This window comes from Sapajus apella, unplaced genomic scaffold, assembly GCF_009761245.1.
Source record: "Sapajus apella isolate SASKATOON/1434 unplaced genomic scaffold, GSC_monkey_1.0 scaffold81, whole genome shotgun sequence".
NCBI lineage: Eukaryota > Metazoa > Chordata > Mammalia > Primates > Cebidae > Sapajus > Sapajus apella.
In genome coordinates, this window is record NW_022437021.1 from 9,389,593 (window position 1) to 9,408,490 (window position 18,898).

Consider the following 18,898-nt stretch of genomic DNA (forward strand, 5'->3'; position numbering starts at 1 on the left):
AGTAGGGAAAAGATTCCTATCATTTTAAAAAAAGAGGTAAGAGGCATATCAATCAAATGCAATGTGTAAAATTTATTTGGAACCTGATTTGAACATATCTGCTGCCTAAAAAAAAAAAATAATAATACTATGTGAAATTTCCAATGCCAGCTATGATAAGCTAGCTTGCAGCAAGCCAGTCTTAATGCTAGGAACAACAACAAAAACTGGATTTAAAAAACATCTATTTGAAGGCTTTGCAGAATATTTTTTTTATTATACTTTAAGTTCTGGGATACATGTGCAGAACATGCAGGTTTGTTCCACAGGTATACATGTGCCATGGTGGTTTGCTGCCCTCATCAACCTGTCATCTATATTAGGTATTTCTCCTAATGTTATCCCTCCCCTAGCCCCCAAGCCCTCAACAGGCACTGGTGTGTAATGTTCCCCCTCCGTGTCCATGTGTTCTCATTGTTCAACTCCCACTTATGAGTGAGAACATGCAGTGCTTGGTTTTCTGTTCCTGTGTTAGTTTGCTGAGGAAGATGGTTTCTAGCTTCATCTATGTCCCTGTAAAGGACATGAACTTCCCCTTTTCTTATGGCTGCATAGTATTCTATGGTGTATATGTGCCACATTTTCTTTATCCAGTCTATCATTGATGGGTACGTGGGTTGGTTCCAAGTCTTTGCTATTGTGAACACTGCTGCAATAAACTTATGTGTGCATGTGTCTTTACAGCAGAATGATTTATAATCCTTTGGGTATATACTCAGTAATGGGATTGCTGGGTCAAACATATGGTATTTCTAGTTCTAGATCCTTAAGGAACCACCACACTGTCTTCCACAATGGTTGAACTAATTTACACTCCCACCAACAGTGTAAAAGCATTCCTATTTCTCCACATCCTCTCCAGCATCTGTTGTCTCCTGACATTTTAATGATCGCCATTCTAATTGGCGTGAGATGGTATCTCACTGTGGTTTTGATTTGGATTTCTCTAATGACCAGTGATGATAAGCTTTTTTCATATGTTTGTTGCCTGTATAAATGTCTTCTTTTGAGAAGTATCTGTTCATATCCTTTGCCCACTTTGTGATGGGGTTGTTTTTTTTGTAAATTTGTTTAAGTTCCTTATAGATTAAATCTAGATACTAGCCCTTTGTCAGGTGGTTACATTGCAAAATTTTTCTTCCATTCTGTAGGTTGCCTGTTCACTCTGGTGATAGTTTCTTTTGCTGTACAGAAGCTCTTTAGTTTAATTAGATCCTATTTGTCTATTTTGGCTTTTGTTGCCATTGCTTTTGGTGTTTTAGTCATGAAGTCTTTGCCCATGCCTATGTCCTGAACAGTATTGTGTAGGTTTTCTTCTAAGGTTTTTATGGTTTTAGGTCTTACATTTAAGTCTTTAATCCAAGAAAACAAAATGAATTTATTTTTGTAGAAGGTGTAAGGAAGGGGTCCAGTTTCAGTTTGCAGCATATGGCTAGCCAGTTTTCCCAACACCATTTATTAAATAGGGAATCCTTCCCTCATTGCTTGTTTTTGTCAGGTTTGCCAAAGATCAGCTGGTTACAGATGTGTGGCAATATTTCTGAGGCGTCTGTTCTGTTCCATTGGTCTATATATCTGCTTTGGTACCAGTACCATGCTGTTTTGGTTCCTTGTAGTATAATTTGAAGTCAGGTAGTGTGATGTCTCTAGCTTTGTTTTTGTTTTTTTTTTTTTTTTTTGCTTAGGATTGTCTTGGCTATGTGGAATTTTTTTGGTTCCATATGAAATTTAAAGTAGTTTATTTCTAATTATGTGAAGAAAGTCAATAGTAGCTTGATGGGGATAGCACAGAATCTATAAATTACTTTGTGCAATTGTTAAAGCAGCTAGGATATGAAGGCCAAGATCTGGAGAGAAGAGCAACTCTTTGAAGTGAGGTACCTTGGAGACTTGGCTCCAGCCCTGCTTGTCTGTAGTCTTGGAGGAAGTCCCATCTGTCTAGGGACCTGGAAGGTATCACGACCCCTGCTCTCCCAGTAATTGACCCATGAAAACTGCATTTGACTGTGGACACAGAAGCAGCCCTTTGACCCAGCTCCAGTCTTACTCAATAGTGGTCCCAGAGACAGTCCCATCTGTCCAGGGACCAGGCAGGAGCCATGCTGAACTGCACTCTCATAACAGGTCTGCTGACTGTCTAACACATAAGCAGTCCCATGACCTAGATCCAGCCCACTCAACTGCAGTTCTGGAGGCAGTCCTGTCCACCCAGGGACCAGACAGGAGAAAGTCCTTACCTGCTGAAACAAGTCTATAAAAATTGGAAATGACTCCTTTAAATGTACAGACGTCAACGCAGAACTACAAGGATAGGCAAACTTGACCCCACCAAAGAAAACTAATAAATCAAAATGGCATACTAAAAAATTCAACAAAAAGAGTAGTAATAGAGGAATTGAGGAACAAAAACCATATAAGACCTCAATAAAACATAACTAAAGGGTAAAAGTAAGTTCTGCCTTGTCAGTAATTATTTCAAATGTAAATAATTTCAAATGTAACTCTCCAATCAAAGAGATTGGTAGACTGAACTAAAAAAAATGGTCTATCTACAGGCATACCTCACAGATATGGTAGGCTCTGTTCCAGACCACCGCAATAAAGTGAATATTGCAATAAAATGAGTAACACAAAGTTTTTGGTTTACCATTACAAACAAAAGCTGTATTTGCAGGATACTGCAGTTTATCAAGTGTAAAATTCATTATGTCTGAAAGCCTATTGGTTCTGCTTTTCTGAATAACTCCAATACAGATCCTTACTTTATACCATATGCAAAAATTAACTCAAAAATGGGTCAAAGACCTAAAGTAATAGCTAAAATTATAAAAATCTTAGAGGAAAACACAGGGAAAAAGCTTCACAACACTGAATTTGGCAATGATATCTTGTATATTACACTGAAAGCACAAGCCACAAAAGAAAAAAAAAACTAGATGAACTTGATAAATACTTAAAACTTTGTACATCAAAGGATACTATTATGACAGTGAAAAAGATAACCCAAACAATGGCAGAAATTATTTTCAAGTCATATATGTGATAAGGGTTTCATATCTAGAAATATAAAGAACTCCTACAATTCTAAAACAGAAAGAGTAACAACCTAATTGGCAAATGTGTGAAGGACTTGAATAGACATTTTGTCAAAGAAGATAAATAAATGAACAATGAAAATGCATGAAAAGATACTCAACATCATAAGTCATTACAGAATCATAAGTCAAAACCACAAGGAGTTATACCACTTCACAAATGGGTAGGACAGTTACAATTTTTTTTTTAAAAAAGGAAAAATAAGTGTTGGCAAGGATATGGAAATGTATAATGGTAAGGCTACAATAAAAAATAGTTTGGCAGTTCCTCAAAAAGTTAAACGAACAACTATCATACAAACCAGCAATTCCACTCCTCAAAAGACTTGAAAATGGGGACTGAAAGAGATATATGCATATAAATGATCATAGCAGCTTTATTCACAATAGCCCAAAGGTGGAAACAACATAAGTATCTATCAACAAATGAATGGATAAACAAAATGTGGTGTACATCCAGGTAATACAATGTTATTCGGCCATAAAAAGGAATGATGTTTTGATTCTACAACATGGATGAACTTTGAGAATATTATCCTAAGTGAAATAAACCAGACAAAAAAATGATAAATTGTAAGATTCCACTTATTTGAAATATCTAGATCAAGCAAATTCATAGAAACAAGAAGATTAGAGGTAACCAGGAAGTGAGGAATGGAAAAGTTATTGCTTAAGGGGCACAAAGTTTCTGTCTGTGGTGACAAAAAAATTTTGAAAATAGTGATGAAGGCTGTAAAACATTATGAATGTAATTAATGCCACTGTATTATACACTTAAAAATGTTTAAATAGCAAATTTTATGTTATATACATTTTACCACATTAAAAATTATCGGACTGCTTAACACAAATATATTAAAGGGTGTTGTGTTTATAACACATGTTGAAGTATAACGTAGGATAACAGCAGCACAAAGAATGGGAGAAGGAAATAGAGGTATTCCTGTTTTACAGTTCTAATATTATACTTAAAATGGAAAATATTATTTGACTGTGAAGATTATGATTTTTTGAAAAAGTATTTTGTAAACCTTAGTGCAACCACAGTTGATCTGTGAACAACAAAGGTTTAAACTGTGTGAATCCACTCAAATGGGAATTTTCTTCCATCTCTGTTACCCTTGAGATGGCAAGACAAGCCCTCATCTTCCTCCTCCTCCTCAGCCTAACTCAAGGTGAAGATGAGGCTAAAGACCTTTACGATTAGCCACTTAATGAATAGTAAATATATTTTCTCCTCCTTATGATTTTCTTTTCTCTCTCTTTTTTTTTTTTTTTTGAGACAAAGTCTCACGCTGTCACCCAGGCCGGAGTGCAGTGGCATAATCTTGGCTCACTGCAACCTCTGCCTCCTGGTTTCAAGCAATTCTCCTGCCTCACCCTCCCAAGTAGCTGGAATTACAGGCATGCACCAGAACACCCAGCTAATTTTCGTATTTTCAGTAGAGATGGGGTTTTACCATGTTGGCCGTGCTAGTCTTAAAACTCCTGACCTCAAGCAATCCACCTGCCTCATCCTCCCAAAGTGCTGGGATTATAGGCATGAGCCACCACATCCAGCCTCCTTATGATTTTCTTAACAAAATTTTCCTTTCTCTAGTTTACTTTATTGTAAGAATACAATATATAATACATATACAAAATGTGCGTTCATTATTTATGTTATTGGTAAGACTTCTGGTCAGTAGTAGGCTATTAGTAATTTGGGGGGAAGTCAAAATTCACACTTGGATTTTCTAAAGCACTGGGGGTTTGGGGGCCCCTAATCCCCATGATGTTGAAGTAAGTCAACTGTTCTTAAAAAAAAAACCCAGTATAGCTGATGTTAGAAATAAAATGAAGTAATTTTTTAAAAGCTCAAAAAATTCAAAAGAAAAAGAAAAAAGAACAGATGGGATAACTAGGAAATAAACAGCAAGATGGTAGACTTAAACACAACTTTACTAACAATTATATTGAATTTAACTATCTAAATAACATATTTAAAGACAGATATTCTCAGACTGGATAAAAAAACAAAACTGAGAGGAGTAATGTTACCACAATGGCAAAGTAGAAGCAATCTGGCTTCACTCTTCCCCACAGAAAACCCAAACAACCATGCAGTACCAATTATCCTCAGGAGTATCCTAGAAACAAAAATGGAGGCTGTGATGATCCCGGGAGGCAGAGAGAAGCAAAAAACTTCAAGCAGAAGGTAAAAGAAACAGCCTCTTCATCCATGACACCCCTCCCTCAAGCTGCCAGGCCCCATGTGGAAAAACTCCCATTGGCTCACATTACTACACTAAAAGAAGTGAGATCAAGGCAGACAGACACTTTCATCTCCATGTTGAGTTCCTTCACAGACAAATCATTCCTGCTTCATCCTAAGGGAAGCATCTTTGCCTACAGGGCAAAAAATTCTAGAGGCAGCCAGAAACAAAGGGTAGAGATGGGACTAGCGATCCCCAATGAACAAAACTCAGCGATCACCCTTCATCTCAGCCAAAAAGGACACCAAATCAGATAGGCTGTTTAGCAGTATCATGCTGTAGGAAGCATGCTCCGTGAATCCACAAGGCCATGAAGCCCTAGCAGCCTTCCCATGCAGCCAGGGTATCCTTTTTGTTGTAGACACTCCCAGTCCACAATAGTAAGCATTCTGAACTTCTACAGGAGCTGCAAAAGTTAGTTTTTTGACAAGATAAACAGTGTTGACAAACCTTTAGCTAGAATAAGAAAAAAAAGTAAAGACTCAAATAAATAATTTCAGAGATAAAAGGAGATATTGTAACCAATGCCACAGAAATATAAAGGATCATTAGACACTATTATGAGTCACTATATACCAACAAGTTGGAAAACCTATAAAGAATGGATAAATTCCTGGATACATACAACCTAAGATTGAAACATAAAGACACAGAAAACCTAAAGAGACTGATAACAAGTAATATGACTGAGGCAATAAAAAGTCTCCCATCAAGAAAAACCTTAGGACCTGATGGCTTCACTCCTGAATTCTAATAAACATTTTAAAAAAGAACTAGTAGCAATTATACTCAAATTATTCCAAAAAACTGAAGATGGCAGATATTTTCGATCTCATTCTATGAAGCCAGCATTATCCTAATACCAAAACCAGACAAGAACACAAGGAAAGAAGTAAACTACAGAACAATATCTTAGATGAACACAGATGCAGAAATCCTCAACAAAATACTAGCAAACTGAACTCCACAGCATATTGAAAAGATCATTCAACAACCAAGTGCAATGGCTCATGCCTGTAATTCCAACACTTTGGGAGCCGAGGTGGATGAATCATCTGAGGTCAGGAGTTCAAGACCAACCTGGCCAACATGGAGAAACCCTGTCTCTACTAAAAATACAAAAAAATTAGCTAGGAGTGGTGGCACATGCCTGTAATCCCAGCTACTCTGGATGCTGAGGCAGGAGAACCAGGGAGTTGCTTGAACCAGAGAGTCGGAGGTTGTAGTGAGCCAAGATCATGCCACTGCACTCCAGCCTGAGTGAAATTCTGTCTCAAAAAAAAAAAAAGGATCACATTCATCATGATTAAGTGGAATTCAGATGGTTCAACATATTGATACATTACATCAACAGAATAAAAAACAAAAACCATGTAATCATTTCAATAGATGCTGAAAAACATTTGATTAAATTGAAATCCCTTCATGATAAAAAAAAAAAACTTTTCAACAACTTAGTAAAGAATAAATATACATGAAATCAATAAAAGCCACATATGACAAATCTAGAGCTAACATCATACTGAACATGGAAAAACTGGAAGCCTTCCCTCTAAGATTTAGAACATGACAAAGATGCCTACTTTCACCAGTTTTATGCAACACAGTATTGAAAGTCCTAGCCAAAGCAATTAGGCAAGAGAATGAAATAAAGAGCATTCAAATTGCAAAGGAAAAAGTCAAATTATCCCGTTTGCAGGTGACATGATCTTATACTTAAACCTAAAGACTCCAATGAACAGCCATTAGACTGGTAAACAAATTCAGTAAAGTTGTAAGATATAAAATCAACATATTAAAATCAGTTGTATTTCTATATGCCAAAAGTAAACAATCTGAAAAAGAAATCAAGAAAGCAATCCCATTTACAATAGCTACAAAAAATATAGAATACCTAGGAATCAACTGAACCAAAAAAGTAAAAATATCTATACAAGGAAAACATTTGATAAAACGCTAATGAAAGAGAGAGGACACCAAAAAAATGGAAAGACAGCTCATGTTCATTAATTAGAAGAATTCATATTGTTAAAATGTCCATCCTACCCAAAGCAATCTACAGATTCAATGCAATTCCTATCAAAATACCAATGATATTGTTCACAAAAATAGAAAAAAAAATAAAGAAATTCGTATGGAGCCACAAAAGACCCAGAATAGCCAACACAATCTTAAGCAGAAAAAAAAAAAAGCATGAGGCATCACATTACCTAACTTCAAAATATACCACAAAGCTATAGTAACCAAAACAGCATGGTACTGGCATAAAAACGGACATGCAGGCCAATGGAACAGAATAGAGAACCCAGAAATAAATCCATGTGTTTTACAGGCAATTCCTTTTCAACAAAGGCAAATTAGGGAGAGGACAGACTCTTCAATAAATGGTTCTGGGAAAAATGTGTACCCATATGCAGAAAAATAAAACTAGACCACCATCTCTTACCACATACAAAATTCAAATCAAAATGGATTAAAGACTTAAATATAAGGCCTGAACCTGTAAAACTACTGAAAGAAAATATTGGGGAAACTCTCCAGGACACTGTACTGGGCAAATATTTCTTGAGAAATACCCCAGAAGCATGGAAGCCAATGCAGAAATAGAAAATGGAATCATATTAAGTTAAAAAGCTTCTACATTGCAGAGAAAACAATCAGCAAAGTGAAGACATAACCCAGAGAATGGGAGAAAATATCTGCAAACTATCTCACAAGAAATTAATAATCAGAATATATAAGGAACTTAAAAAATAGCAACACACAAATTTATCTGATTTAAAATGGGCAAATGTTCTTTTCGTTGTTGTTGTTGTTAGAGTCTTGCTGTTACCCAGGCTGGAGTAGAGTGGTAACAATCTGGATATATACCTACCTCTGCTAGGTATATATCCAAGAGAAAGGAAATCAACATATCAAAGAGTTATCCACACTCCAATATTTACTGCAGCACTGTTTACAATAGTCATGATATGGAATCAACCTAAGTGTCCATCAATAAATATATGGATAAAGAAAATGTGGGCCGGGCACAGTGGCTAATGCCTGTAATCCCAGCACTTTGGGAGGCCAAGGCAGATGGATCTTGGATATATATCTAGCAGTGGGATCATCAGATTGTAAAGTAGTTCTATTTTTTTAGTTTTGTGAGGTACTTCCAAACTGTTTGCCGTAGTGGCTGTACTAATTCATTCCCACCAACAGTGTATGAGGGTTCCCTTTTCTCCACATCCTTGCCAGCATCTGTTATTGCCTGTCTCGATAAAAGTCATTTTTAACTGGGGTGAGGTGATGTCTCACTGTGAATATGTCAATTACCCTGATTTGACCATTACATATTTTATGCATGTATTAAAAAAAATCACATGTACCTGATAAATATGTTCAATGATAACTTATTTATCAATAAAAAAGCAAGATTGAGGGACTTCCACTTCTTCTTAGGATATATTGTCACAACATTAACGTCACTCCTATTCTAAAAATGAGTAAAGGCTGGATAATTTATAAAATCACAACTTTTCATGAACCCATCAGAAAATTGACGCTGCAAGAAAACTAAGCGATCTGAATGCCAAAGAATGACCAATCCTCTTTCAGGTGAGAATAGACACTTCAAAAGTTATCAAGTAGATACTGTGATAAAGTATCAAGGAAACACCCTGAAACCACCACAGTCGGAAATCTAAATACTCTGATGACGGAAGTACAAATAGGACACAGTACCAGCTGGAAAAAAAGTGAGCATAAACACTGAGGAGTTAAGATGAAATAGCTATGAAAAAGATATGCTCTTGGACTGTGAAAATAGAAAATAAAAGGTCCTTACTGTCCATGAAGTCTGTAATAGGCCAGCTGAAGTGCAAGCTGAATAAATGTATCCGGGTGAAGCATCTTCTTCTTGGTTAGCTTTTTGCCAAAAGATGTAAAGGCAAAAGCTGCAATCTGTAGATCAGATGCCTAACAAGAAGAATTAAATGAGAATGGTGAAAAATCATCTAAGGAGAATATACTGAAGAGAACCAAATTATCATCTGCATTAAAGTAATCATCAGACATAAAGAAGTAAAGGTGTTAAAGGCTTAATTTTAAAATCTTTTATGAAGACATGCGTGGATGACAGTTAAATTTGTATATATGGTTGTTAAAAGAAAAAAGCATTATTATTATTTAAGAGAAAAGTCAAAAAATATACCTCCCTGAGATACTGGGCTTTAGCTTGGTTGATGTCATTTAATACTTTCTCATCCACAGTGAAAATGAGCTCTTCTGGAAGTGGTATATCTCGTACCTTCTCTGAACCCTGAAAATAGGAAAGACTTAAAAATATTTTATCTATAAAATTATTAGGAGAAAAAAGGATGAAATATTTATTCAAATATACCTTCCATCTTCCTTCATTCTGAAAAATTTTCTCATCCACATAATAACAGACGTTCACCATAACCATTGCATCAAAAGGAGCATGCTAAAATGAGAATACACAAGATTTCTGAATACTTTATATCAACTTAAAACTTGACCCAATATTTTATTTTCACTTTGTCTCCATTCTTAACAGATAATAGAGTCATCAAATGCCTCACCTCCTGATAAGATACAGGATTCCCTACAGTTTAGTAACTGCTCTATTTTTTTTTTTTTTTTGGAAAAAAAATTGTTTAAATTTGCAAGCCCCTAGTTGGGCTCCTGGTGGGGCTTGGGGTCATGAGGGTGTATAAAGTAACATATGAACAATCTAGAGAAATTGCTATTTTTACTAGAAGTCAAAGCAAGTTTATATATGCAATACGAAGATGTTCTGGAATTGTAAGAACAGGGTAGAAAAGCAGATAGGTATGGCAGCCTATCTGAAAGCATTTGGGATGGGCATGAACTTAGGTAAGGACATAGGCCACTTAGGTTAAATATTAGAAAGCATATCCATTTTGTGTGTTTTATCTATATGAGTGTCCAGATGTGACAGAAATAATTCTCAGTTTAAGAAATGTGGGAAAGATAGGCTAGGTGTTACAGGGGTGTTTTAGGTTTGTCAACTATATTAGAGAAAGAAATTGCAGTTTGTGAATTTTTCCATCATTTACTTTGAAGGACAAAGTTTTTGCCCATATTTTCCCCATATTCCTTAGATTAGAGTTACAACAGATAGGTTCCTTGTGACTGTTACCACTTTATATTAAACACAGATATCATTCATCTTCTGAATGTGACACTGTCAGCTTGGGAAGGAAAGAAGGAAAGTCTCAAGATATAGGCCCAGTTTTAGAGGAGTAATTAGGTGTCTTAAATGTCACCCTAACACTACAGCTCAGTAGCCTGTATCATGGCCCAGTGGAGCTTATAAACACAATTTATTGTTACCAACCAGGCAACAACTACATCAGGAAAGGCTCTTGAGGGAGGTCAGTATAAGATGCCTGAGTAGTTCTTCTGCCAGCAATAGCAGACATAACTAGACTCTCATAAATGTGGGGTATTTCACAATTTTACAAAGAATTTTCAGATATTATCACATACATTGTTTCATTTAAGACAAACAGTACCAGTTTCCAAGTAGAGCTGTAATTCTTCTTTTTTTTTTTGGAGACAGAGTCTTACTCTGTCACCTAGGCTGGAGTGCAGTGGCATAATCTCAGCTCACTGAAACTTCCACCTTCCAGGTTCAAGTGATTCTCCTGCCTCAGCCTCCTGAGTTGCTGGGATTACAGGTACACACCACCATGCCTGGCTAATCTTTGAGCTATAATTCTAAGCACCCGTCTCCTGATGGAAAGCTAATAATCTCAAAAAAGAAAAGTCGGGAAATATAAAATTCCATTGCTATCCTGATGCTTTATTTGTTCACATAATTTTTACCTTTGATTTCTTGCACTTATACAGAGGCAATATGTGTTGACATAGTGTTTAAGAACGGAGGCTTTGGTTCTGAATTCAAACTCTGCTACTTCCTAGCAGTGCAACAGTCAGAAAGTTACTTTGCTTTCAAATTAAACTGCCTCATTTCCCCAGTAGAGATAATTCATATACACATACAGCTGCTGTGAAAAATAATTTTAATACTACTAATATGGTGCTTACTAAGGATCTGGCTCACAGCGATAATTAGTAAGTATTGTTATTATTAACTAAAGACCCTCTGCAAAGCCTTACCGTAAAGCCTACAATATAGAGAAGACAATGTACTTGACTTGAGGATTATAAAATATGAAAGAAATGTAATTAATATAATCACAAAAGTATATATTCAACCAATTATAATTATGGAAGAGCAACACAGCTTTAGGGTAAAATAAGCTTTATATTACAGTACATATACTTCTTTTTCTTTCTTTCTTTTTTTTTTTTTTTGAGACAGGGTCTTGCTTTGTTGCCTGGGCTGGAGTACAGTGGTACAGCCATGGCTCACTGCAACTTGGACCTCCTAGGCTCAAGTGATCCTCCCACCTCAGCCTCCCAGGTAGTTGGGAGTATAGGTATGCATTACCATGCCCATCTAACTTTTTTATTTTCTGTAGAGATGGGGTCTCACTATGTTGCCCAAGCTGGTGTAGAACTGCTGGAATCAAGTAATCCTCTCACCCTGGTCTCCCAAAGTCCTGGGATTATAGGCATAAGCTGTCATGCCTGGCCTACAGCATATGTATTTCACTAATGATGATTTAGATGGGTTAAACTGCACCTTCCATAATCATCTTAGGTTAGAAGGGAAACCTACATGGAATTTAAAGCAAATTATCAGATGAAGATAATCAGATCAATTTCATAAATATATGCATGTTAATGCACACACATAAAACATGTTCACACGCTACAAAAACACAACTCAGTTGTGCTGAAAGATATGCTCATTATGGGCCCAATATTCTTTATTCAGAGACAGACAAGATTATCAAAATTATTTTCATCCTGAATTTGTGTGAACAGCAGGATACTGGTGTTATTAGTAAAAATCAGTTTAGCAAAAGGTGTCTTCTGGTGGGCTTGGGGATGAGGGACGGAAAGCAAGATGAGTTATTCTTAATAAGACTGACTTACTCTTATGTAAAAATGTAACATCCAAATTAAACAATTTAACATATAATGAAACACAACTCTCAAATGAGAATAATAGCTAAAAGCTAGAAAAGTATAACTGCAAGTTACATATATAATTATGGTCAATAAAACCATTTAAATCAGGGAAGAAAGTGGTCAGAGAGGGAAAAGTGTGATGAATATTAAGGTCAGTTTCAGAATCAGTAGATAGGAAAATACTGTTAAGGGGAAAGAGGCAGTGTCAAAAGAAGGGGAAGAAGGGTTACCAACTGCAACAGACAGGTCAAAGAGAAATCAAGGGAAGAAGCCAGGAGGCAGTTAACCACCTTACAAAGGGTAGTTTTCAGGGAATGTTAAGAGATAAACCACACTGAGGAAGGGCATGGAGAATCAAATGAGGAGCTGAAGAGAAGAAAACTGAGGCAATTAACAAGAACTACTTTGTCAACAGTAGACTCAAAGGAAGAGTGAAGAGAACATCTTCAAAATGACTCATGGCAATCTTTTACTGCAGCTCTAATGAGATATTCTAATAGACATTTACTTTCAGTACCTATTAATCAAACAATCCATCTTGTTCTGAAATAACAGCTACTTTATTGTTCTTTAGGGAACCAAACACCACTCTGTAGTGGTTTGAATGAGACTGATTCTACTACTAGATTCCAAGGCTGGGCATGTCACCCAGGCCAGGCTCATCCCCTCATTCCCCAGTAAGGGCACATGATTCACACGGGCCCATCACAACCGAGGAGGATTATTCCAGGACTTTTGCCAGAACCGTTGGAAAAAAATAAGCTGGCTATTTCCCTTGGGAGTCAATAAGCTATGAAGAGAGCTATGAAGACATGAGACTGTTGGTACAACAATCACATTCATATCTAAATATGAAGCCAAACAAAGGAAAGTAGTACCAAAAAATGGGGAGAGATTTCTAATGAAAGCATCTGGACACTGAAGTCAGATTTACCCAAATTTAGCTACACCCCTTGACAACAAATATATCCTCAAGCTAATGCCAATTTGATTTAGGTTTCTGTCACCTAAACCTGAATATGGATTAATACAACTGCTAATCCCCACCCCTTTGTTTGTTTGGAGATAAGAGTCTCACTCTGTTGCCCAGGCTGAAATGCGGTGGCCCAATCACCACTCACTGCAGCCTTAACCTCTCAGGCTCAAGCAATCCTCCCACTTGTATGACCACAGGCACACACAACCATGTGAGGCTAATTTTTAAATTTTTTTTAGAGATGGGATTTCATGAAGTTGCCCAGACCAGTCTCCATCTCCTGGGCTGGTGATCCACCTGCCTCAGCCCCTCAAAGTGCTGGGATTACAGGCATGAGCCATAGTGCCCAGCCCTAAACCCTTTTATAAAAAATTTTCTTGGTTCATGGACCTCCTGAATGGCTATCAGACAAGTAGTACACAGAGCTAGTAGACGTCCATGGGAGGAGAACAGAGGAGAAACAAGAAGAGTGATTTTTTGTGAAAAAGGTCAAAAATAGTAGTAACTGCCATTTTAATATCCACAGTCTAAATAGTGTTCCAAAGATCATGTGTCATTCTAGGAAAATAGTTACCTAGTTACTAGGTGAATCTTGAACTCTAGAAATATATCCATATGCATTGCTGTGTGCATAGAACAATACATAATGCCATATAATACCTTTTGAAATAGGTATTCTCAGCAAGCAGGTAATACTAGGTTTTAAGAGCTTATACCATGTAAATATTATATGCAAATTCCATTTTGCAGATATAATACACAACAAACTGTTGGCCTTACGACAGAAGAAAATAACTTGTCCTATACTCTACTTTCACTGAGAATTCATAACTAAACTTTTTACCAAAGTGCCATAAAACTAAATTAGTGTTCACTTATACTGTTCTACAGCACAAGTATTTATGGTTTATTGCCATTAATTTAACCTAAAAGATAAAAAGAGAAAAAAAAAATTTCAGTATTTTACTTACATCACAATTACAGCCAAATACTCCATTAGAAAAGGAAATCAAGTTATAGGATTTGTCACCCCAGCGTATTGCTGGATCTCCAATAAGGACGGCTGCAGTAATCTAAAATAAGTTTAATTTTTCCAAATTAAAAGGGTTTAATATTGGTTTGTAAGAATTTACATCTTAAACACATGTATCTTCTCACCATTCCTCTTCAGGTCAACCAAATTTAATAAAATAATAATATAGTTATACTCAAGAAAGAATATTTCTGGCTCTGACTTTAGCTGTTTCTCAAAATCTCAAGAAAATCCTACCAGAAAAGAAAATGCTGGTACAATATTAATGAATGTTTACAGAACATAGAATTGAGAGGAAAAGGCTTTTGTAACTTACATAGTACAAAAGATCTTGATAAAAGTTTACTCATTAAAGTCTAGTCAGGAGGAAACATTTTAAGAATTCATTTCCCACTAACCCTGTTTTTCGAACTGTATAGACTTTGGCTTATTAGTGATCATGGAATCAATTCAGTGCATCATAATTAATAGTCCTTACAAGAAAGGAGAATAAAATAGACTGGAAATATGAGTGTACCTCACAGATAATAAAAGTAATTAGTGTTCTGTGAAACTCCTATTTTATATATGTGTTTGCATGCATATACGCATGTGAGCTGCAATCTAAATATATTTGTAACTACAAATTGTAGTCAAAAAAGTTTGAACAACACTGCATTAAAATATATTCTGCATTAAAAAGAAGTTTGGTGATTCTCCAAAAAAAAAAAAAAAAAAAAAAAAAAAACTTTCCTTGCTACAAGGTTTTACAATCCTTGATAATTTTTTCCTATTTAATACCAATTAATGCATTATAAAATAATTTAAGTATTTTCAAAAGACTATGAGATTTCTAATATAATTACTACCTCTTATTATTTCCTGGGAAACTAATGTCACTCAGTGGGGAAGCATAAAACGAGGCCATATTTACCCTTAAAGTCACTGACGTCAATGTATTCAGTAATTAATCAAATGATATAAAAAATGACTTATGAGGGTGACATTCTTAGGACAGACACTCCCAACTACAGTGTCAAGATACACTAGTATGGGTTATGAGTAGGTTCTCGTATCACCTTTGACACCTTTGTACTTAAGAAAAGTACATTAAACCTAGTTGTCTGTATAAATTTTCTGAGTACACAAGCAATGAAAATGTTGAGAAACACTGACATGTGATATGTAGTCATACTTCTTTAAACAAAGTATAATACACATCTAATGAACCTAAACAATCTGGCAAGGATTTACCAGTTTACTATCTACTTTATAAGCTTCAATTTGGTACAAGTATATTGAATAGCTAACAGTAAGTTTCAAGAGGCTAAATATAGAAAAAGAAAAAAATCCTCTCATGTTCACTAAATATGAGTCTTCCAGAAAAATCTGCAAGAAATAAAACAGAACTTGGTTAAGTACCTCAGAATAATCCTCTGGTGTTACATGTGGACTGCTATCCTCCATGGAATACACCAGTAAACTACTCTGAACTTTTTCTAACAAAGTCAAGTTCTCTGGATCAAGACCAATCAGATATTCTCGTGCCTAAAGGGCAAGAAGATGATAATCAAATATTAGGAACTTAAATACGATATATCAAAAGAGTTCGTTAGAGAAAAGCTTTGTTAAGAAAAGCATAAATCAGAACCTTAGCCCATCGAGTTCGCTCCTCGCTAGTTAATGCTGCAATCCCAGGTCCATCAGGTTCACTATGGCACTTCTTGCGGATGTACATCAATTGTCTTATAGAATATGAAAGAAAGAAGATTTAAAAAGAGCACAGGCAGATAGTAACTATCTTGGCCTTTAAAAGGTCATAACGTTGATCAATATCTAAATGTTTGGGTGTATACCCAAAGAAACCACTTATGACCCCAACAGATTTCCTACATCACATATTTTTAAGTGATTGTGTCCTATTAACACCAAAAGCGTATTTGACAATAATTTAATTTCAGTAAATAAATTTAGTTATTCGATAAATTTAGTTTGGCTAACATATACTTTGGAAATGTGCATGCACTTCTAGGTTACAAGTAAATATCCCTGACAATGGAGAACTTAAAAAATATCCTGGTCATCAATTTCACAAATATCATGTATATTTTATCCAACTATAAACTATGTGCATATATATTTAACCAGAGGACTTACTGTATATCCAATTAATATTTGCATTTTACCTCAAAGCACCAGTTTTGGCTGTGAAGCTTTTTCTTCCTCCCTGAAATGATCATTTTCATGTTTGTTTTACAAGTTGGTTATTATTAGGGAGAAATTATAAAGGAAAATGTGTTAAACCTGAAATGACATTTTAAGTTTGATAATGAAAGGTCATATAACTGCCCAAATCATCGCCATTAAGAGATACAGATTTGGTAACAAGATAATCCCTCTTTTCTTTTAACTTGGCTAACTATGCACCTGTTTTTCAGCTACACATCTGATTTTTTATATTTCAAAGCACAAAGATTTGTATTAAAAACATCTGAATTACAGAATCATATATTTTTAAATATTCTATACTCCACACAATCTGGCTTCTGCCTTCATTGCTTCCGATTCACTCTTTAATTTACTGACCTGAATTTTTGTCTTCCAGTGATTACCTTGAAACTGATCTTCTGAAAGTCACCAATAATGTCCCATAAAGGAAACCCAGTAGCTTTATTTCAGTCTAATTTTCCCTATTATAGAATGTCTGACACTCAGGTACAAATGTTAAAATTATCTTCTAACCTGATTTTTTCAATGTTCCCATTGTGATCTTCGTACCTCACTGAAGTCTTTCTCATTGACCATTTGCTCTCCTTAAACTGCTGAATGTGTCTTTTCCCAAATTTCTGTCATTGGCCTTCACAAGCTCCTCTTACAAGTTTCTCCATTGGTAATCTCGTCCACTTCTTTAATAGTTTCAATTATTACGTTTATGTTAAGAGGCAACTAACTCTCTAACTTCAACACCATTTTCTCTCTCAATCTCTGTTGCTGAAGTTCCAATGTGCTTGTTGGATATCTCTACTTCAATTCCTGCCAACATTTCCAGCTAAATGTACATTTAAACATTATCTCCCTCACTTCCCACAATTTTTTAAAAAGATCTTAAATATATGTATAAATCTTCATGTCCTCAGATTAAGCAATGAAATTTGTCAAAATGAAAAATTTTGTGCCTCAAAAGAGACCATCAAGAAAGTGAAAAGCAAAGCCCAGAATAGGAGGTATAATTTGCAAATGATATATCCATAAAAAGTCTTATATCTAAAGAACTATTAGAACTCAAAAAGACAAATAACCTAATTTAAAAACTAGCCAAGTATCTGATTAGATATCTCTCCAAGGAAGATATATAAAAATGGCCAAAAGGCATGTGAAAAAATCTTCAACATCATTATCAAATATAAACTACAATGAGATCCCACTTTAACCTTATTCGCATGGCTATAATAAAAAGGGCAGACAATAAGTGTTGGTGAAGATATGGTGAAATTGGAACTCCAATATACTCCTGATGGGAATGTAAAATGGTACAGCCATTTTGGAAAACAGTCTGGTAGTTTCTCAATAGCTAAACACTGAGTTACCATATGACCTGGCAATTCTACTCCTAAAATATACCCAAGAGAAATGAAAGTATATGTTCATATGAAAGCCTGTACATAATGTTCATGGCAGCATTATGAATAATTTATTGTCCATTTGTCTATTATTCATAACAGACAAAAAGTGGAAACAATTCAAATGTCCCATCAACTGATAAATAGTTAATAAAATGTGGCGTATCTATAAAACAGAATATTATTCAGCAATAAAAAGGAATGAAGTACTCATACATGCTAAAACATGGATGAACCTTGAAAACATTATGCTAAGTGAAAAAAGCCACACACAAAAGGCTATATGTTGTAAAATTGTATTCCTATGTTAATAAAAGGTATAAAGTAGCTACATTTAGAGAGATGGAAAGTAGGTTGATGGTTGTCAGAACTTTTGGGTTTTTTCTGTTTTTTTGAGATAGAGTCTTACTCTGTCACCCAGGCTGTAGTGGCACGGCGGTGTGATCTTGGCATACTGTAACCACCACCTACTGGGTTGAAGCGATTCTCCTGCCTCAGCCTCCGGAGTAGCTGGGACTACAGGTGTGCACCACCATGCCCAGCTAATTTTTTTGTATTTTTAGTAGAGACGGGGTTTCACCATGTTGGTCAGGATGGTCTTAGTCTCTTGACCCCATGATCTTCCCACCTCAGCCTCCTAAAGTGAACTTTTGGGTTTTTTAAGGCAAAAACGGAAACTCAGATTTTTATGTAAATTTTCCTGATTTTTTTTTTTTTTTTTTTTTTTTTTTTTTGAGACCGATTTTTTTTTTTTTTCCCAGGCTTGTGGTAAATGGTGCTCTTTTTGCTTCCGGAACCCCTGCTCTCTGGCGTTTCGGCTAATTCTCTTC

The 18,898-nt window shown here is 35.6% G+C and overlaps 1 protein-coding gene across 5 annotated transcripts in view; it reads right to left on the reverse strand.

Moving 5' to 3' along the window:
- The window catches only part of CROT (carnitine O-octanoyltransferase), a 53,591-nt gene that overhangs the window by 9,380 nt on the left and 25,313 nt on the right, over nt 1-18,898 (reverse strand). For all 5 annotated transcript variants that reach the window (XM_032253040.1, XM_032253037.1, XM_032253039.1 and 2 more), the window contains 6 exons: nt 16,100-16,193; nt 15,871-15,996; nt 14,408-14,509; nt 9,774-9,857; nt 9,585-9,692; nt 9,219-9,349 (listed from right to left, as the gene is read on the reverse strand). In XM_032253040.1, coding sequence (XP_032108931.1) covers nt 9,219-9,349; nt 9,585-9,692; nt 9,774-9,857; nt 14,408-14,509; nt 15,871-15,996; nt 16,100-16,193 — 645 coding nt within the window. The remainder of the gene's footprint in view (nt 1-9,218; nt 9,350-9,584; nt 9,693-9,773; nt 9,858-14,407; nt 14,510-15,870; nt 15,997-16,099; nt 16,194-18,898) is intronic.